At 44.8% G+C, this 22,635-nt stretch overlaps 2 protein-coding genes across 2 annotated transcripts; both read left to right on the plus strand.

The window, feature by feature from the left end:
- Positions 1-8,620: 8,620 nt before the first annotated feature.
- On the plus strand, positions 8,621-10,208 carry LOC119565152 (olfactory receptor 52K2-like). Its single transcript, XM_037889591.1, has one exon. The coding sequence runs from the start codon at positions 9,210-9,212 to the stop codon at positions 10,206-10,208; it is 999 nt and encodes a 332-aa protein (XP_037745519.1). The 5' UTR covers positions 8,621-9,209.
- Positions 10,209-21,566: 11,358 nt separating this feature from the next.
- LOC102932697 (olfactory receptor 52E2) lies at positions 21,567-22,514 on the plus strand. The gene has a single exon (XM_007070783.3). The coding sequence runs from the start codon at positions 21,567-21,569 to the stop codon at positions 22,512-22,514; it is 948 nt and encodes a 315-aa protein (XP_007070845.3).
- Positions 22,515-22,635: the final 121 nt, after the last annotated feature.

Consider the following 22,635-nt stretch of genomic DNA (forward strand, 5'->3'; position numbering starts at 1 on the left):
CATCCGCAGGTTCGTCGGATCATGGCTCCCACTGGCCGCTGTTTGCCGCTCCAGGCATCCCTTGGCCCACACCATCACATCCCTTGGCCCACAGCACTTACCGCAGCCCCCATTGGTCTGGAGCGGCGAACCGCAGCCAGTGGGAGCCGCGATCAACCGAACCTGCCAATGCGGCAGGTAAACAAACCGGTCCGGCCCGTCAGGGGCTTTCCCTGAACAAGCGGAGGACCGGCTTTCAGAACCACTGAACTAGAGTGCTTCATTTTAAATGAGGATATTTTTATAATAGGCATCATAGAATCTTGGTGGAATGAGGATAATCAATGGGACACAGTAATACCAGGGTACAAAATATATCAGAAGGACAGAACAGGTTGTGCTGGTTGGGAAGTGACACTGTATGTGAAAGAAAGTGCAGAATAAAATGAGGTAAAAATTTGAAATGAACCAAACTGTACCATAGAGTCCTTATGGATAGTAGTCGCATGCTTGAATAGTAACAATATAGTGGTCGGGATAGTCTACTGACCACTTGACCAGGACCACTTGACCATGTGATGGGTTGGATCACAGAAACCCCCTTGGGGCTGCCAACTGATGTGCCAAGACTACTTCTGCCCCTGCTTTCCCTGCCAGCCTGGGACTCCAGCAACCTGCCTTGTTGAGACAGACACACCAGTCTGTTCCAGCACAGACCCAGGGTCTGAACCACATGCCCCAAAGCTGCAGACTTAACTGAAAGCAAATTAAGAAGTGTTCCTTTCTTTAAAACTCAGATGCCCAACTCCCAAATGGGGTCCAAACCCCAAATAAATCTGTTGTACCCTGTATAAAGCTTATACAGGGTAAACTCATAAATTGTTTGCCCTCTATAACACTGATAGAGAGATATGCACCGCTGTTTGCCCCCCCCCCCCCCCCCCCCCCACACACACCCAGGTATTAATACATAGTCTGGGTTAATTAATAAGTAAAAAGTGGTTGTATTAAATACGGAAAGTGGGATTTAAGTGGTTCCCAAGTAGTAACAGACAGAACAAAGTGAATTACCAAGCAAAATAACATAAAACACGCAAGTCTAAGTCTAGTACAGTAATAAAACTGAATACAGATAAAATCTCACCCTCAGAGATGTTTCAATAAGTTTCTTTCATAGACTGGATGCCTTCCTTGTCTGGGCCCAATCCTTTCCCCTGGTACAGCCCTTGTTCCAGCTCAGGTGGTAGCTAGGGGATTTCTCATGATGGCCGCCTCCCCTTGTTGTGTTCCACCCACTTATATATCTTTTACATAAGGTGAGAATTCTTTGTCTCTCTCTGGGTTCCCACCCTCCTTCTCAATGGAAAAGCACCATGTTAAATATTGATTCCAGTTCAGGTGACATGATCACATGTCACTGTAAGACTTCATTACCCACTTGCCAGCAAACATGTATACAGGAAGACTTACAAGTAAAATGGAGCCATCTACAGATAATTGTCCTGGTTGATGGGAACCATCAAGATTCCAACCACCATTAATTGCACACACTTTGCATAATTACAAGAGGCCCTCAGAGTTATATTTCATATTTCTAGTTTCAGGTACAAGAATGATACATTCATACAAATAGGATGGCCACACTCAGTAGATTATAAACTTTGTAATGACAGGTTTTAGAGTAGCAGCCATGTTAGTCTGTATTCGCAAAAAGAAAAGGAGTACTTGTGGCACCTTAGAGATTAACAAATTTATTTGAGCATAAGCTTTTGTGAGCTACAGCTCACTTCATCGGATGCATTCCACTGCTCACGAAAGCTTATGCTCAAATAAATTTGTTAGTCTCTAAGGTGCCACAAGCTTTGTAATGACACCTTACAAGAGACCTCTTGAATGAAGCATATTCCAGTTACATTATATGCACACTCATTAGCATATTTGTATAAAATCATGTAAAGTGCAACATCACAACCCAATGCTGGGAGCTTAGGAAGGTTTGTCCTGGAGGGGAGCTCAGGGAAGGGTGATGGAATCATAGAAACCACTACAGAGCTGGGTGAGATTTACCTTAACACTTCAGCAGGAGGTAACACCACCTCACGGAGGGAGGAGGTGTAGCACCTATCAGTGTGACAACTGTCTAGGCTGTTAGCTCTGAGGCAGTTATGGCTAAGCAGGGGATAGATGTCACCCTAGAGAGCATTGGGGTATGTGTCTTAGAGGGGGGCCCAGAGTAGGAAACTGAGGGAGGAATAGTGGGAGAACAGGAATTATTTTCTCACTCATCACATAGGGGAGGATGCCCAGGACAGAATGGGTGGTTAAGCATCTGTTCACTCAGGTACTCAACCCATGGCTCAGGTTTTGAGAGGAAGCTGTGTAACTGACTTCCCAAGGGAGCAGTCACACAATGGACCTCCTGGGGATAGAGAGGGGTGATGGAGGGCATCTCAATCCAGGTCCTGATCATTCAGGAATTTGTTCCTGATGTGCTTGTGAAAACTAACTCTCTCTTTAAGACAGGGTGTGGATCCCACTGAAGAAATGGTTGTCTGTGGAAATGCTAATGACCCACCTGACACAGGGGAGAAGGAAATTCTGTGGGCTGCTAAGACACAGAAAGCATCTGTGAGAGAGCTTCTGGCACAAGACACACCTCTTAGCCCAGAGAGCACAGATCCCAACCCTTTATGAATGGGGTGAGGAGTCCCACTGCGTAGAGTGGGGATCACAAGAAAAGCCCAAAGGAGGAGGAGGATTTTGTTTGCATGGATTTCTTTGCATGCATAACCCTGGGTTTGGGAAGAAGCTCCACAGAGGGCTAGCCAACACTCAAATTCCCTTTACATCCTAACCCCACCAGATACCGGTATACCATGACCCCAGAGATTACCTTTGACTGAGATTCCTACCAACAGGTTTACAAGATGCCCAGTTTTCAACTGAACACTTGGTTGAAAAGGGACCCTCTCCAGCCCTCCCAGCCCGGTGAAAATCAGAGAGGGAGGGAAGAAGAGGAAGATCCAGCTACTGAGGGAAGTTGGGTGGAGTGAAAGGGGTGGGACCTCGGATAAGGGGCGGGGCAAGGGTGTTTGTTTTTGTTAGTCAGAAATTAGAGAACCCTTCTGACAGGGACACTGAGGGGAAAGGAAAACCACTTACTAAACACATGCTAAGGTTCAGAGAGGAGTTGAAAGTCACAGTGGGTTTTGAAGAAACAAACGGTCAAAGCAGAAGGTGTAACAAAATAAAAAGTCTGAGAAAAGTGTAGCTCTGAAAAAAGATTTTGTGTTATTGTTCAATCTCATGATGCAAAGTTTGTTGCTAATGATAAACCTTATAACAAAGAGTTCGATACTGATCGTAACTCTTATAAAAAGGTATAATATGTATGATTGTTGAGGAAAGCATTTGGACATGGTAGGAGTAGTAAACAAGAAACATTATGAGGATACTGCTTCTCAGCTAACATCTGTAAACAGGCTCAAAGTTTCTCACAGTAGGGAAACCATAATCAACATGGTCTGCTGTGTGGAAGGGGAAAGTGAAGCACCCCCACCTCATGGCATTCATGAATATCTGTATTGAGTTTTCCCCAGCTGGAAAAGTCCAATGTTTAACAATAGTACACAGATACAAAGAGAGGTTCTCTAGCGACTCAGAGAAGGCACATTTGCTGACTTTTAATATCAATAGGCTGATATACAAAGTCTTACGAGGTACACAGAACTTTGCAAGAACGCCTGTGGATAACACTACAATGATTGCGACACTTGAATGTGTGAAATGCAAAATAGCATATGCTCAGGAATATGGGCTTGTTCATTGTACTCAATGTACTCAATGCTTTTTTTGCCTCTGTTTTCACTAACAAGGTCAGCTCCCAGACTGCTGCGCTGGGCATCACAAAATGGGGAAGAGATGGCCAGCCCTCTGTGGAGATAGAGGTGGTTAGGGACTATTTAGAAAAGCTGGACGTGCACAAGTCCATGGGGCCGGACGAGTTGCATCCGAGAGTGCTGAAGGAATTGGCTGCTGTGATTGCAGAGCCCTTGGCCATTATCTTTGAAAACTCGTGGCGAATGGGGGAAGTCCCGGATGACTGGAAAAAGGCTAATGTAGTGCCAATCTTTAAAAAAGGGAAGAAGGAGGATCCTGGGAACTACAGGTCAGTCAGCCTCACCTCAGTCCCTGGAAAAATCATGGAGCAGGTCCTCAAAGAATCAATCCTGAAGCACTTACATGAGAGGAAAGTGATCAGGAACAGACAGCATGGATTCACCAAGGGAAGGTCATGCCTGACTAATCTAATCGCCTTTTATGATGAGATTACTGGTTCTGTGGATGAAGGGAAAGCAGTGGATGTATTGTTTCTTGACTTTAGCAAAGCTTTTGACACGGTCTCCCACAGTATTCTTGTCAGCAAGTTAAGGAAGTATGGGCTGGATGAATGCACTATAAGGTGGGTAGAAAGCTGGCTAGATTGTCGGGCTCAACGGGTAGTGATCAATGGCTCCATGTCTAGTTGGCAGCGGGTGTCAAGTGGAGTGCCCCAGGGGTCGGTCCTGGGGCCGGTTTTGTTCAATATCTTCATAAATGATCTGGAGGATGGTGTGGATTGCACTCTCAGCAAATTTGCGGATGATACTAAACTGGGAGGAGTGGTAGATACGCTGGAGGGGAGGGATAGGATACAGAAGGACCTAGACAAATTGGAGGATTGGGCCAAAAGAAATCTGATGAGGTTCAATAAGGATAAGTGCAGGGTCCTGCACTTAGGATGGAAGAATCCAATGCACCGCTACAGACTAGGGACCGAATGGCTAGGCAGCAGTTCTGCGGAAAAGGACCTAGGGGTGACAGTGGACGAGAAGCTGGATATGAGTCAGCAGTGTGCCCTTGTTGCCAAGAAGGCCAATGGCATTTTGGGATGTATAAGTAGGGGCATAGCGAGCAGATCGAGGGACGTGATCGTTCCCCTCTATTCGACACTGGTGAGGCCTCATCTGGAGTACTGTGTCCAGTTTTGGGCCCCACACTACAAGAAGGATGTGGATAAATTGGAGAGAGTCCAGCGAAGGGCAACAAAAATGATTAGGGGTCTAGAGCACATGACTTATGAGGAGAGGCTGAGGGAGCTGGGATTGTTTAGTCTGCAGAAGAGAAGAATGAGGGGGGATTTGATAGCTGCTTTCAACTACCTGAAAGGGGGTTCCAAAGAGGATGGCTCTAGACTGTTCTCAATGGTAGCAGATGACAGAACGAGGAGTAATGGTCTCAAGTTGCAATGGGGGAGGTTTAGATTGGATATTAGGAAAAACTTTTTCACTAAGAGGGTGGTGAAACACTGGAATGCGTTACCTAGGGAGGTGGTAGAATCTCCTTCCTTAGAGGTTTTTAAGGTCAGGTTTGACAAAGCCCTGGCTGGGATGATTTAACTGGGACTTGGTCCTGCTTCGAGCAGGGGGTTGGACTAGATGACCTTCTGGGGTCCCTTCCAACCCTGATATTCTATGATTCTATGATTCTATGATTGTCCTCTGCTCATTGAAGGAGGGGCAGAGTGTGAGTCCATTTCCTTCTTTTCATGTGCTCAGTTACTGACAGAGAAAGCATGGTCATAGTAAGGAAGTCAGGATCCTGCATACCATCTGTTGTTATCCGTGTGACCTTGGCCAAGTCATATCTCCCTTTGCCCCAGTTTACCTATCTCTTTAATGGGGAGATGATCATAGTGACTTTCCTTTGCTCGGTATTTTGAAGATCCTTCAGTGAAAGGTGCTGCATAGTATGGCGATAGTTAATGACGAGAATTACTTATCCCTGATCACTTAGCGATAGCCCCATGTACCTGAAAAAAACTGCTAGTGTCTCCCCTTAGTCACCTTTCTCCAGATCTGTTTGTCTACTATCCACTCATATGTACTGTGTATTTACAGGCTATCAGACCCTCTGGAGACCTAGGTATTATCCCTAATTTTCTTACTAATGAACTAGAATTTTTAAATATACACAAATACACAGAGCAGGCAATTCCTTTCTGACTGAGCACAGAGCCCAAGTGTTCTCATCTCCCTTTGGGAAGGTCCCTTAATTACTGTTTACTCCTAAAGATGGATAAAGAGCACAGAAGCAGAGACATGGAAAGAGAGAGATTGGCTTGAATCTCTCTGGTCTCGAGCCTGTTTGCGTGTTTCTCCACTAGAGGCTGAGCAAACTCCCATGGGATTGCACAGAGCTTGGTTATAAACAGTGCACACCCCCAATTTGGCTCTCATCTTGGGTTGCGCCTGCAGATGCTGGGGTGAGAGAGGTGTAGGACACGGCTACCTGAGGGAAGACACTTCTGTCTCAGCATTCACGGGTACCCATCTCTTTCTGAGGAGCTCCCCTCTCAACAAACCCAGGGAAACGTGCGCATGGTGCCATAGACAGTAAGTCTGGGGTCCTTTCCCCTCTGCACAGCCATTAAATATCCCAGGTCCCCTGCCAGAGCTGATGAGTTTGCTCCACTCTCATGGGCCAAAATGTCCCTCACTGCTGTTTCCCCGTCCCCCAGGCTGTCTGATGGGCTCTATCCCGGAGGTGGCTGTATTTCGGTGGGCACAGAGTATCCTTCAGGATCACAGGCAATAGTAGACATACACTACAAGGCCAAATTCTAAGGCCCTGGCCTGTATTTTGTTCAGTCCCCACGCAAGAAAAACTCTCCTTTGAGTAAGAGCAGAGGAAAGATCTCAGGAGCCAACTTTGTGTTAATGCACAGACACTGTCAGCTCCTCCCCGTGCATTTTAGGGCTCTGGTTGTTAACAGGATGACTGTTACCTGACTTATATATGCTGGGAAGTATGGAGGTGCTCGGGCTCCTCACTGGAAAAATTTCCACAGGCCAAATATGTATTATTTAAACTATTTTCTTATCAATTTTATAGTTTAGAGTTTGAATGTAATTCAGTGTTCACTTGTCCATGTTTTATGAGACATAGCAAATATAAATGCCTTATCTACTTTCTTTATTGATAGATTCATAGGGTTTAAGGCCAGAAGGGACCATTCAATTATCCAGTCCGACCTCCTGTATAACACAGGCCATTAAATTTCACCTAGTTACCCCTGTATTGAGCCCCATGACTTGTGTTTAACTGAGGCCTGCTCTGTGGTGGTATTTTACATCTTTGAATCATAGACCCAAAGGGTTAGAAGATACCTCAAGGCTCAGGTAGTTTAAACCTCTGCAAAGATGAAAGATGTGTTCTGTATAAACCATTCCAGACAGATGGGCATCCAGCCTCCTTTGGAAAAGCTCTAGCGAAGCACCTTCCACAGCTTCCTGAGGCATCTGTTCCATTTTCCTCCTGTTCTTCCTGTTAGGAAGTTTTTCCTGAGATTTCATCTAAATCTGCTATGTTGTAATTGAACCCATTGCCTCTTGTCCTCCTTTCAGTGGGAAAAGAGAGTAATTTTTCTCTATCCTTTTTTATGGCTTCCTGTCACGAGCCACACAGGTTTCTTCCCCCTTCTCCCTGCGCCCTGTGCTTGAGCTGGCAAAAGAAAAGGTCTCGGATACCTCTTGCAGGTGCTTCAGCCATGTTCCATTTTTAAAAAAAAAGAACAGGAGGACTTGTGGTACCTTAGCGACTAACAAATGTATTTGAGCATAAGCTTTCATGGGCTACAGCTACACTTCATCGGATGCATAGAATGCAGCATATAGTTATTAGAAATTTATACATACAGAGAACATGAAAAGGTGGAAGTACTCTTACCAACTCTAATTGGCTTATTAATTAAGAGGAGTTTTTATCAGCAGGGGAAAGTGATAATCATGATGGCCCATTTCGTAGAGTTGACAGTTTTTCTATTTACTTCCAGGTAATTGATGAAAATATTGAATAGCATTGGGCCTAGAAATGATCTCTGCACAACCTCATTAGAAACGTCCCCTGTTCCCCCCCCCCACCTCCGACAATGGACCCTTGACAACAGCTTTCCGAGATATGTCAGTTAGGCAGTTTTTAGTCCATTTTACATACACTCTCCTGATGTTGTATAGTGTTCAGTTTTTATCTGAATGTTTTTCCCTAGTAAATCAAATGCTTCAGAGAAATCAAACTTTATGTATCTGAGTGGTCACTTTGATCAACCAAACCTGTACTCTCATTAAGGGATAAACATGCTAATCAACTCTGTTGTTGATTGGCATTAACTAAATTCCTAGACTTTTTTTTTAAGAATCCCAGACGAGCTTTTCCATTGTTTCCTAATCTTGTCAAATCTTTTTTTAAAACTTTCCATTTTCTTTTTTATGTTTAACACAGAACTGCCCTGTATTTGCCTCTCTTTTTTTGACTCTGCTGCTTGATGATTGTTTATTTCTGGTTCCGAATGAGATTTGTGGTGGATCGGTCAGTTCGTAACCCTGGTGTTCGTATCTCTAAGGTTCTACTGTAGATGCTCTTATACTCCCTCCTTGACTCCTAATGGACTGGAAAGTATTTTCTCACCTCATGTGATATGAGTAACTCATACTGCTTCTTTCCAAATGCAGAACGAATATATTTACTGAAGAAATCTACCTTTTTTGCAACATAAACATGTTTTCTTTCTCCCTCTAGGAATTGGCCTAAACCTTTTCAAGGATTTCTTTTGTTCTTAATATACTGAACAACCTCCTTTGTGATCCTGAAACCTGCCACACATGGATTTTTCCCTCATGTCTTTAATGTCCATGATCAATTTTCACAACTTCAATTTCGTATTATTTGCTATTTATTTACCTTTTTTTTCATAAGTTATATATTGCTCTTCTCCCTCCCGCCCTGCTCTACTTAATAAATTCTTTCGGTTTGACACTGAATCACGTGTTTATCCAAAGCTGTCCACTTCTTTGACTATGGAATTGTGACTTTCTAGCTATCTAATAAATGCTTCTTATAGAATTCCAATTTTCCCTTCCCAATTTTCTGTCTAATTTTTTCCTCCCAATAAGTTTTTCCAACATTTTGCCTCAGCTTTGAGGAACTAGCTCTTGTGAAACACTAAGTGCCTACAGATATTACTGGTTGGGAATAGTTCTCTGTTTGACCGTTTGAATGTAATCAGCTCCATTTTTTTTATTTTCCCCTCCTCTATCACACACCCCCTTCTTGTCTCTCAATCCAGGAATATTTACTGAGACCATCACCCGAGACCCTGGGCACATACAGAAATTCCAGTGAATGTACAGTATATGCAGGAGACACCGTTCTGCCTCAGAGTTGGACACCTTCACCCCCACTCCATGTCAGTTTCCAACACAACTGTCTTCACCAACCCCTCCGCCTTCATCCTGCTCGGCATTCCTGGCCTGGAGGTGGCCCATGTCTGGATCTCCATCCCTTTTTGCACCATGTACGCCATAGCTGTCTTGGGGAACTTCACAATCCTGTTCATTGTGAAGAGGGAGACGAGCCTCCATGGGCCCATGTATTATTTCCTCTTCATGCTGGCTGTCACCGACCTGGTCTTGTCTACGTCCATCCTGCCCAAAATGCTGAGCATCTTCTGGTTGAATTCCAAGGAGATCAATTTCAGTGCCTGCCTCACCCAGATGTACTTCATTCACTGCTTCTCAGTGATGGAGTCTGGGATCTTTGTGGCCATGGCTTTTGATCGCTACGTGGCCATCTGCCATCCTCTGAGACATTTCACCATCCTGAGAAACTCTGTGGTGGCCAAGATCAGCCTGGCCGTGGTGCTGCGTGGAGGCATGCTTGTACTGCCCTTTCTCCTCCTGGCGAGGCAATGGCCATATTGCAGAACCAACATCATCCCCCACTCGTACTGTGAGCACATAGCCTTGGTGAAACTGGCCTGCGCAGACATCCGCATCAGCAGTTACTATGGCCTCTTTGTGTTATTCTTTGTGACCGGTGTGGATGTGTTTTTTATCACCATGTCCTATATCCAGATCCTCAGGGCCATCTTCAGCCTCCCCACAAAGGACGCCCGAGTCAAGACTTTGGGGACCTGCAGCTCCCATCTCGGTGTCATTTTAGCCTTTTACATCCCAGTTCTCTTCTCCTTACTCACACACCGGTTTGGGCAGAATGTGTCCCTTCATTTCCATATTCTCATGGCCAATGTGTACCTCCTGGTGCCCCCCATGCTGAACCCCATCATCTATGGGGTGAGGACCAAAGAGATTCGGGACAGGCTGCTCCATCTCTTTACTCATAAAGGGATTTAAATGTTTTCTGCTGGTGCTCTGGATCTCAGAAAAAGCTCTGTGTGGAGCTGGCTGGTAATATGGTGCTGGGCCCTCTTCCCTGAGTCACTTCTTAGACAGTCAAAAAGACATTAAATCCTTTCCTGCTCTTACTGTGCTGTGTCAGTGTGACAAACATGGAAATTGTTCTGTGTTCAACTCCTTAACTTATCGGGATAGCACCTTTATAATTTCTGTTAAATGGACCCTGAGGCTTTGCCCTCTGCCCAATTACTTCCTCCAATGTCCAGTCCCTGCTCCACATCTCATCTCAAGGCTCCAGCCATTTCTGCTCTTTATCCCCCAGGGTCCCACCCCTCTTGTTCACTCCTCTCCTTGCCTTCCACCATCACTCGTCAAATCACCTCTCTCTTCCACAACCCCAGCAGGGCTCCATAGGATCTGGTGGTGGGACTGGAGCTGCTGCAGCGTTACAAAGAGCCTGCAGGGAGTACAATGAGGACACAGTGTTCTGGCCGACACACCACTTAGGAGCAGAGATGGAAGCCAGGGTGAGATTATGCATCGTACAGGTTGTGGGCCCTATAGCTCATATACAAAATCCTGAGGGCATAGACCATTGTGTGACTTATTTCTTCAGCTTCTGGCTCCCTTTTGTTCCTCCTGCAATGGGGATGGGCTGGGAGCTGTTTTCCCTGAGCCAGGCCTTGCGGACAGGGCAAGGGATCAGCTTTGAAGCTAGGTGGACAACAGCAGAGAGAGGCAGAAGGGTCAGCCCTTTTTTAGCTGGGAAGGCAGGAAGCTGGGCTGGGGCCAGGGTGGCTGAGGTAGCTCACAGGGAGGGAAATAAATGGCACACCTGCCATGAGCCGGGTATTTACAGACATACAGAGCACCTTATCTGGAACGACAGGGCACCCTTAGCCCAGGGGCTGAAGCTGAACTGTGAAGCTGTGTCCACCATATGCTCTGCATAATGGTTTAGATCACTACATATCAAGGATCTTTAGCTCGACTGGTAGGCAGCATTCTCCCCATGTCATGGACCGACTGAGACACACAGAGGTAAAGTGATTTACCCAAGGCCACCCAATGAGTTTGTGGCATAGCTGAGAATAAGAACTGGGAGTCCTGACCCTCTAGCACCATTGGTCTGGCATTGAACTTGCATTGCTCCTCTGGTACCAGAACATCACCAATAACCATAACTTGAGACACAAAGGTGATACATGCACATAAACAGGATAATCATACCTAGCAAATCATAACTTTCCTATTGACACCTGACAGGACGCACTTTGCACAAGATTTATTGCAGTTGTGTAACAGTGGCAGCAACAATGATAAAAATGTTCTTTATTCAATCATACAGCATCACACCATGTTCTCGTCCAACGATGGTGCTACAGCTGCTAGCCACCTAAGAAAGGGATGTTGCCCGGGTTCTAGCAGAGCAAGCAGCTGGGGCTGGAGAGCCACTGGAGGATGGCAGGAGCTTATAAAAACGTGTTTTGCTGCAGAGAGCCTTGTCCTTGTACATATAAAGGAGGAAAAAATTCTTTAAAAGTGGGAGGTGGACATCCTCAAACATTCCTCAAACCATAGCCAGCCAGTCCGTTTGGATTTGAACAACCTCAACTTGTGTTTGATTAAAGCATCTTCCAGAAAAGCGTCCAGGGCTAGATCCACAAAGGCACTCAGGTAAATACTGAACTTAGGCACCGCTGCCTTTCTCAAACCCCGGCTCATCTGCTGCCTGACCCTGCAGGAACCTAAGGTTCTGCCAGTAGCCTGCAGAAAGCAACCTGAGTTCTGACACTGCTCCACATCTAACGAGCTGCTCAGAATCTTTGCTCAGGCCTCAATTGTGGTGGGATTCTCCAACGAGGTGTTCCCCAGCCCATCTCCCCCTCAGGCCTGATCACTTAGGCATTCTCAGACCACAGCTCCCCCGTGGGGCCTTGCAGATCAGGAATGTGTGTGTGTGTTTGCATGTGTGTCCATAGGTGTGGTTGTGCCTGGTGTGATGTTGCACCCCATAATACTTTAAGTGAATATGCTAATGAATGTATATAGGACATAACTGGAACATGTTTTATGCTACATATGCCATGTAACATATCTCTGTAAAGGTTAAGATCTACTGAATATATTCATCCTATTTGTATGCATGTGTCATTTTTGTATTTGGAGTTATGAATATTGGCTACGTACTTGTTTAATTTTAAGTAGCGTCAGTGAAGCAGTTGGTTAGATTCCTGAGAAAAGACTATTCTCAATAAGTGCCCAGTGAAGAAACACTTAAGCTTACTATGAACTGGGAAACGCCAATCCACATCTGAGCTTTCCCAGGAATGTGGCCTGGCTGGTAAGGAACTGAGTCAAACACGGACATGTGACTTGCCCATGTGACTCCAAAGCTCGATCTTGGAGATGATTTCTGGATATGAGAGAGGAAGTGGTTTCCACACACAAGAGAAAGTCTATTTAAGCCCTGGGAGACCCCTCCATTTGGTCTTCAGCTGGCTGAAGAGGTAGCCTCTCCACCGCCAAGGATACCTGAAAGAAACTGGAACACAGGACAGTAACCATGGGGGTGTGAGTGATTGCTGGACCCAGACTAGAAGGAGCCTAGTCTGTAAAAGAATCTTATTGGAACATCTCTGAGGTTTAGATTTCATCTATAATCACTTTCTTACTATTAGGCATACACGTGGGTATTTTATTTTATTTTACTTGGTAATTCACTTTGTTCTGTCTGTTTTACTTGGAACCACTTAAATCCTATGTTTGGATTTAATAAAATAACATTTTACTTATTAATTAACCCAGATTATGTATTAATATCTGGCGGGGGTGAAACAGCTGCGCATATCCTTCTATCAGTGTTATAGAGGGCAAATAATTTATGAGTTTACCCTGTATAAGCTTAAAACAGGGTAAACGGATTAATTTGTGGTTTGGACCCCATTTTTTAGCTAGGCATCTGAATGTTGGAGACAGGAACACTTCTTAAGCTGTTTTCAGTTTAGCCTGAATCTTTTGTGTGACGTTGTTCAGGCCTGGGTTTGTAGCAGACAAGCGTGTCTGGCACGAAACTGCAGGGTTCTGAAGTCCCAAGCTGGAAGGGGAAACAGGCTCAGAGCACATCAGTTGGCAGGTCCCAAGGGTTTCTGTGATCCAACCGGTCACACCTGGGTATCTGTGTGTGTATGTGTGCATGGGTGTGCGTGTGTGTGTGCACATGGGCCCATGTGAGTGTTTGCATGTGTGTCCATGTGTGTGAACCCCCAGAATATCCCATGGCTCTGCAGTTTAATGTCCTTATCTGGAGTCTGGGAGACCCAGATTCAAATCCCTGCTCCACCTAAGGTTTATTTGTTTAAAGTAGAAGAGCTCCAGACAGACAGACTGAACGACCCATCTAATATTGCCATTTGAGTGAAGTTCAGTGCACTCATGTGGGATGTGGGAGACCTGTGTTTTAATCCCTGGTCCAAATCAGGTAGAGCAGAGATTTTGGATCTGAGTCTCTCAACTCTCTATCAGATCTGTCACTAGGAAGTGCTGACCTGTCCTGGGCACCTCGCTCCAGGAGAGGGCTCAAAGCTGACATTCCCATGAGGAAATACGCTCCTCTCTCCAGCTCATTTGCCAGGCCCCAACACACCCCAATTACTGGGAGTTAGGTGCTTAAGGACCGTGTATGGGCTTTGGAGAGCAGAGTGGCTAAACTGGAAGAGCTAAGGAAGACAGAGGGATACACAGATGAGACTCTCCGGGACAAAGCAGAATGGTCCCATCCCCAGTCTGACAGCCTCTGTGCTTTTGAGGAGCATCACACAGACAGACAGACCGTTTGTTTCCCCCCCTCCAGCTTTGAAAGTATCTTGTCTCCTCATTGGTCATTTTGGTCAGGTGCCAGTGAGGTTATCTTAGCTTCTTAACCCTTTGAGCTTTGAGCAGGGGGTTGGACTAGATGACCTCCTGAGGTCCCTTCTAACCCTGATATTCTATGATACTTTACAGGTGAAAGGGTTTTGCCTTTGTCCAGGGGGGGTTTTATAGCACTGTATACAGAAAGGTCATTACCCTTCCCTTTATTTTTATTGCACCCTGCCAGTTTGGGACTCCAGAACCCTACCTTGTTGAGCCAGACATGCCAGTCTGCTCCAACACAGACCCAGGGTCTGAACCACATGCCCCAAAGCTGCAGACTTAACTGAAAGCAAATTAAGAAGTGTTCCTGTCTTTAACACTCAGATGCCCGGCTCCCAATGGTGTCCAAACCCCAAATAAATCCGTTTTACCCTGTATAAGCTTATACAGGGTAAATTCATAAATTGTTTGCCCTCTATAACACTGATAGAGAGATATGCACAGCTGTTTGCTCTCTCCCCTCCCCCAGTTATTAATACATACTTTGGGTTAATTTATAAGTAAAAAGTGGTTGTATTAAATACAGAAAATGGGATTTAAGTGGTTCCAAGTAGTAACAGACAGAACAAAGTAAATTACCAAGTAAAATAAAATAAAACACACAAGTCTAAGTCTAGTACAGTAATAAAACTGAATAAAGATAAAATCTCACCCTCAGAGACGTTTCAATAAGTTTCTTTCACAGACTGGACACCTTCCTAGTCTGGGCACAATCCTGTCCCCTGGTACAGCCCTTGTTCCAGCTCAGGTGGTAGCTAGAGGATTTCTCATGATGGCCGCCCCCTTGGTTCTGTTCCAACCACTTATATATCTTTTGCATAAGGTGGGAATCCTTTTTCCCTCCGGGTTCCCACCCTCCTTCTCAATGGAAAAGCACCAGGTTAAAGATGGATTCCAGTTCAGGTGACATGATCACATGTCACTGTAAGACTTCATTACCCACTTGCCAGCACACATGTATACAGGAAGACTTACAAGTAAAACAGAGCCATCTACAGTCAATTGTCCTGGTTGATGGGAGCCATCAAGATTCCAAGCCACCATTAATGGCCCACACTTTGCATAATTACAAGAGGCTCTCAGAGTTATATTTCATATTTCTAGTTTGAGGTACAAGAATGATACATTCATACAAATAAGATGACCACACTCAGCACTCAGTAGAATATAAGCTTTGTAATGATAGCTTACAAGAGACCTTTTGAATGAAGCATATTTCAGTTACATTATATGCACACTCATTAGCATATTTGTATAAAATCACATAGAGTGCAACATTACAACCCAATGCTAGGGAGCTTCAGAAGATTTGTCCTGGAGGGGAGCCTAGAGAAGGGTGATGGAATCATAGAAACCACTATTGAGGTGGTGAGATTTCCCTTAGCATTGCAGCAGGAGGTAACACCACCTCATGGAGGGAGGAGGGTGTAGCACCTGTCAGTGTGACAACTGTCCAGGCTGTTAGCTATGAGGCAGTTATGGCTAAGCGGGTGATAGATCCCACCCTAGAGAGCACTAAGGTATGTGTCTTAGAGGGGGGCCCAGAGTAGGAAACTGAGGGAGGAATAGTGGGAGAACACGAATTATTTTCTCACTCATCACATAGGGGAGGATGCCCAGGACAGAATGGGTGGTTAAGCATCTGTTCACTCAGGTACTCAACCCATGGCTCAGGTTTTGAGAGGAAACTGTGTAACTGACTTCCCAAGGGAGCAGTCACACAATGGACCTCCTGGGGATAGAGAGAGGTGTGATGGAGGGCACCTCAGTCCAGGTTCTGATCCCCCATAAGTATTACCTGTCTCTTCCTAATAACTGGAGTTCTGTCCCCTGGAGAGGTATCCTCAGTATGACAGGACCTAGGTGAAGGGGTGATATTAGGGACTTATTCCTTCACCCATTTACTTCCCTGGTCCTTCTGGCATGAACAGAGAGCAACAATACCCGAAGTCCAAACTTGCAAACTGTTCAAAGTTTATTGCGGTGAACTTCCAGCAAGCACGATACCAGTTTCCTTCCTCAGTGTCCCCTTTCCCAGCTCTGATACCACAGAGCCTTACCTGTGTCCCTGTTCCCATTCCCCCCCTTAGCAAAACATGATTCCAATTCCTGCTCCGTTCCCATTCCCCCCCCCCCCCGATTGACTGCAGACTATATAGTAAAACTTGAATTTTGCTTAGCTATACCTTAACCAATCATTTTCCTGAAATTTAACTAACCAATCCTAACATATTGTAACATGATTTTGTAACCAATTATATCCCACCACCTTAATTAGTTTACACCCAGCAAAATTAATTATAGAGCAGACAGAAACAATCCCAGAACCAGACAGAGACTGTGCAGATAAACAATAGCAAAGTGGGAACTCTAATTACAAAACAATACAGAAGTGAGGATTTCACAACTACATCTATAAAGACATAAGGGTTTCCCAGCTGTGTCTATTGATCAGTGAGTTCTTACTGAACAGAAAACTATCAAACTAAACTTTTTTTTACATCCTCTAGACACTTCCCTTTCTCTGGAGGTTATAGATCAGATCCCCTTTCTAACAGCCCCAGATTGCCTTATTTTAATATGACTAGTTTGGAATGTGAGGACGTGACCGTTCATTTCCCAGCTTATGGCTGCCTCTGCTGCTTAGCCAGAGATCTTAGCCTAAGCACAGGGCCTCAGACTGTCACAGTAAGAGAAGGCCCTTCCACCAGCAAACAGTGATTTTGATTGTTTCTTTCTTTTACACCTCTATAACTAGCTAAGTGATAAGAATACACCTGAATTCTTAGAGTATAGGCCTTTACAGACAGGCCTGAATATCTATATCCTAACAAAAAGAAAAGGAGTACTTGTGGCACTTTAGAGACTAACAAATTTATTTGAGCGTAAGCTTTCGTGAGCTACAGCTCACTTCACTGGATGCATTCAGTGGAAAATACAGTGGGGAGATTTATATACACAGAGAACATGAAACAATGGGTGTTATCATATACTCTCCTTACAGTGTGTATGATAACACCCATTGTTTCATGTTCTCTGTGTATATAAATCTCCCCACTGTATTTTCCACTGAATGCATCCGATGAAGTGAGCTGTAGCTCACAAAAGTTTATGCTCATATAAATTTGTTAGTCTCTAAGGTGACACGAGTACTCCTTTTCTTTTTGCGAATACAGACTAACATGGCTGCTACTCTGAAATATATCCTAACAGGAAGTCAAGACTGCTGGGTTTTGTCTGTAGTTCTCTGTTCAATTTTGGCCAAGTCATGTCTCCCTGTAACTCAGTTTACCTATGGATATAATGGGGATATGTTCATAGTGACTTTCCTTTGCTAGGTCTTTTGAAGATCCTTCAATGAAAGGTGCTGCACAGTATGGCAATAGTTAATGACAAGAATTACATATCCCTGATCACTTTGCGATAGCCCTGTATACCTGAAAAAAACTGCTAGTGTCTCCCCTTAGTCACCTTTCTCCAGATCTGTTTGTTTATTATCTACCCGTATGTCCAGGGTATTTACAGGCTATCAGACCCTCTGGAGACCTAGGCATTATCCCTAGTTTTCTTTCTAATGAACTAGAATTTTTAAATATACACAAATACTCAGAGCAGCCAATTCCTCTCTGATTCAACACAGAGCCTAAGAGTTCTCATCTCCCTTTGGGAAGGTCCCTTAATTACTGTTTACTCCTAAAGATGGATAATGAGCACAGAAGCAGAGACATGGAAAGAGAGATTGGCTAGAATCTCTCTGGTCTCGAGCCTGTTTGCGTGCTTCTCCACTAGAGGCTGAGCGAACTCCCATGGGATTGCACAGAGCTCTATTATAAACAGTGCACACCGCCAATTCGGCTCTCAGCATGGGATGCTCCTGCAGATGCTGGGGTGAGAGAGGTGTGGGACACGGTTACCTGAGTGGGATTCCCAGGGACGACACTTCTGTCTCAGCATTCACGGGTACCCATCTCTTTCTGAGGAGCTCCCCTCTCAACAAACCCAGGGAAACGTGCGCATGGTGCAATAGACAGTAAGTCTGGGGTCCTTTCCCCTCTGCACAGCCATTAAATATCCCAGGTCTCTTGCCAGAGCTGATGAGTTTGCTCCACTCTCATGGGCCAGAATGTCCCTCACTGTTGTTTCCCCGCCCCCAGGCTGCCTGATGGCCTCTGTCCCGGAGGTGGCTGTATTTCAGTGGTCACAGAGTATCCTTCAGGATCACAGGCATTAGTAGATGTACACTACAAGGCTAAATTCTAAGGCCCTGGCCTGTATTTTGCTCAGGCCCCACTGCAGCCAAACTTCCCTTTGAGTAAGAGCAGAGGAGAGATCTCAGGAGCCAACTGTGTGTTAATGCACTGACCCTGTCACCTCCTCCCCTTGCATTTTAAGGCTCTGGTTGTTAACAGGATGACTTTTACCTGACTTTTATATGCTGGAAAGTATGGAAGTGCTTGAGCTCCTCACTAGAAAAATTATAAGACTTTTTCAACATGGCAAGACATCGTCTCTCCTAGCTCCATTTGAGTATCGGCTGAACTGTTAGGTCAGAAACTTGGAAAAAAACAATTCAGCCAGAAGCAGACACCCATTGAGGGAAATTTAAGACCAAATGATAAAAGTTTGGCAAAACTTATAAGCAACTGAAAATGAGGTCTTTTCGGTTAAGGTGTCAGACAACCTTAACTTACAGTGGGGCCACCAGAACTAGTTACAGGGGCCAATCCGTTTTTAAATCCCATTCAGCTAAGCCACTTCAATGTAACCACTCTGCCAGTCTTAGGGTTGTCCACATACTTTAGCTGCAGTGATTTTCTATTTGCTTCCAGGTAAGTGATGAAAATACTGAATAGCATTGGGCCCAGAAATGATCTCTGCACAACCTCATTAGAAACGCCCCCTGCCCCTCCGGTGACAATGGCCCTTTGACAACAGCTTTCTGAGATCTGTCAGTTAGGCAGTTTTTTGTCCATTTTACATATGCTCTACTGATATTGTGTAGTGTTCATTTTTTATCTGAATGTTTTTCCCTAGTAAATCAAATGCTTTAGAGAAATCAAACTTTATGCAATTGAGTGATCCCCTTGATAAACCAAACCTGTACTCTCATTAAGGGATAAACATGTTAATCAACTCTGTTGTTGATTGGCATTAATTATATTCCTAGACTTTTTTTAACTAATCCCAGACCAGCTTTTCCATTGTTTCCTAATCTTATCAAATCTTTTTTTAAACCTTTCCCTTTCTTTTTTAATAGTTTATGTTTAACACGGAACTGTCCTGTATTTGCCTCTCTTTTTTTGGCTCTGCTGCTGCCTGATTGTTTACTTCTGGTTCCGAATGAGATTTGTGGTGGATCGGTCAGTTCGTAACCCTGGTGTCCATATCTTTAAGGTTCTACTGTCGATGCTCTTTTACTCCCTCCTTGACTGCTAATGGACTGGAAAGTGTTTCATTACCTCACGTGATATGAGTACCTCATACTGCTTCTTTCCAAATGCAGAACGAATATATTTATTGAAGAAATCTACCTTTTGTGAAACATTAACATGTTTCCTTTCTCCCACTAGGAATTGGCCTAAACCTTTTCTAGGATTTCTTTTGTTCTTAATAATATAATCATAGAATATCAGGGTCGGAAGGGACCTCAGGAGCTCATCTAGTCCAACCCCTGCTCAAAGCAGGACCAATCCCCAATTAAATCATCCCAGCCAGGCCTTTGTCAAGCCTGACCTTAAAAACTTTTAAGGAAGGAAAGTCCACCACCTCCCTAGGTAACGCATTACAGTGTTTCACCACTCTCCTAGTGAAAAAGTTTTTCCTAATATCCAACCTAAACCTCCCCCACTGCAACTTGAGACCATTACTCCTCATTCTGTCATCTGCTACCATTGAGAACAGTTTAGATCCATTCTCTTTGGAACCCCCTTTCAGGTAGTTGAAAGCAGCTATCAAATCCCCCCTCACTCTTCTCTTCTTCAGACTAAACAATTCCAGTTCCCTCAGCTTCTCCTCATAAGTCATGTGTTCTAGTCCCCTAATCATTTTTGTTGCCCTCCGCTGGACTCTTTCCAATTTTACCACAACCTTCTTGTAATGTGGGGCACAAAACTGGATACAGTACTCCAGATGAGGCCTCACCAATGTTGAATAGAGGGGAACAATCACGTCCCTCAATCTGCTGGCAATGAACAACCTCCTTTGTGATCCTGAGACCTGCCACACATGGATTTTTCCCTCATGCCTTTAATGTCCATGATCAATTTTCACAACTTCAATTTCATATTATTTGCTATTTATTTACCTTTTCCCCATGAGTTATATATTGCTCTTCTCCCTCCCACCCTCCCCACACAAAAAATGTTTCCGCTTTGTCACTGAACCAGGTGTTTATCCAAAGCTGTCCACTTTTTTGACTATGGAATTGTCACTTTCTAGCTATCCAATAAGTGCTTCTTATAGAATTCCAATTTTCCCTCCCCAGTTTTCTGTCTATTTTTTCCTCCCAATAAGTTTTTTCCGATATTTTGCCTCAGCTTTGAGGAACTAGCTCTTGTGAAACACTAAGTGTCTACAGATATTACTGGTTGGGAACAGTTCTCTGTTTGACCGTTTGAATGTAATCAGCTCCATTTTTTTATTTTCCTCTCCTCTATCACACACCCCCTTCTTTGTCTCTTCTCTAAACTAGACAGTCCCAGACTTTTCACTCTGTCCACATCTCACAGCCTCCCCCATTCTCCTAGACTCTTGGAAACCCCCTTTCTATCTGCAATATCCTTTATAGAGATGAGGAAACCAAAACTGAGGGCATGTCCAGAGCAAGTTATTCTCTATTCAATTCCATAGGCATCCAATCATTGCTTTTGTTTTGGCCACTTTTGTGAATGAGCAGGTGTTTCCATTGAGCTGCGATCAGTGATGCTAGGTCTTCTTCCTGAGGTATGTTCTAGCTGGGATATTTCCCCCAGTATATGTCTGCACATAGGTTGTTGGTTTTTTTCTAATCTCAAATTTTGAGCAACTGGGTAAATGGGAATCTCCCTACATAATGTATTCTCTAGCCTGGGTTTCTCTACATTAAGGAACAATGACGGATAACCAGTTTCCATACTCATGTTTCCTGCTGGTGCCTATTAAGGGTTCCCACACCACTTTGTGTAGGAATTATTGATGCATGGAGCACCATCAAATATGGAAGTGGCATTATTAGGGTCAGTTTTTCATAATCCATTTCTCTGAATAATGAAAATTTCACTTCCCCGAGACCAGCCTCCAGTTGTGCATGTATTGTCTTATATTCACATTGTCTCTCCACCTAGGAATTTATACTGCGACCATCACCTGACACCCTGGGAACATAGAGAAAGTCCAGTGAATGTACAGTACGTGCAGGAGACACCATTCTGCCTCAGAGTTGGACACCTTCTCCCCTACTCCATGTCAGTTTCCAACACAACCGACTTCACCAACCCCTCCACCTTCATCCTGCTGGGCATTTCTGGCCTGGAGGTGGCCCATGTCTGGATCTCCATACCCTTCTGCGTCACATATGCAATAGCCATCTTGGGGAACTTCACCATCCTGTTCACTGTGAAGAGGGAGACAAGCCTCCATCGGCCCCTGTACTATTTCCTCTGCATGCTGGCCATCACTGACGTGGCCCTATGCACATGCACAATTCCCAAAATGCTGAGCATCTTCTGGTTGAATTCCAGGGAGATTGATTTTCGTGCCTGCCTCACCCAGATGTACTTTGTTCACTGCTTCACAGTGATGGAGTCTGGGATCTTTGTGGCCATGGCTTTTGATCGCTACGTGGCCATCTGTGATCCATTGAGACATTCCACCACCCTGACAAACTCTGTGGTGGCCAAGGTCGGCCTGGCCGTGGTGCTGCGTGGAGGCATGCTTGTACTTCCTTATCTCTTCCTGGCCAGGCAGTGGCCATATTGCAGAACCAACATCATCCCTCACTCGTACTGCGAGCACATGGTCATGGTGAAGCTGGCCTGCGGTGACATCCGCATCAGTAGTTATTACGGCCTCTTTCTGTTATTCTTTGTGACCGGTGTGGATGTGTTTTTTATCACCATGTCCTATATCCAGATCCTCAGGGCCATCTTCAGCCTCCCCACAAAGGACACCCGGATCAAGACTTTTGGGACCTGCACCTCACACCTCTGTGCCATCTTAGCCTTTTACATCCCAGGTCTTTTCTCCTTATTCACACACCGGTTTGGGCAGAATGTGCCCCTGCATTTCCACATTCTCATGGCCAATGTGTACCTCCTGGTGCCCCCCATGCTGAATCCCATCATCTACGGGGTGAGGACCAAACAGATCCAAGACAGGCTACTCCATCTCTTTACTCATAAAGGGACTTAATAGTTTCCTCCTGGTGCTCTGGCTCTCATACTAAGCTCTGTGCAGAGCTGGCTGGTAACATGGTGTTAATTCCTCTTCCCCGAGTCACTTATTAGACAGTCAAAAAAAACATTAAATCCTT

Source organism: Chelonia mydas, chromosome 1 (genome assembly GCF_015237465.2).
Source record: "Chelonia mydas isolate rCheMyd1 chromosome 1, rCheMyd1.pri.v2, whole genome shotgun sequence".
Classification (NCBI taxonomy): Eukaryota; Metazoa; Chordata; order Testudines; family Cheloniidae; genus Chelonia; species Chelonia mydas.

Coding starts and splice junctions, on each gene's coding strand:
- LOC119565152 (XM_037889591.1), top strand. CDS start 9,210: ATGCAGGAGACACCGTTCTGCCTCAGAGTTGGACACCTTCACCCCCAC.
- LOC102932697 (XM_007070783.3), top strand. CDS start 21,567: ATGTCAGTTTCCAACACAACCGACTTCACCAACCCCTCCACCTTCATC.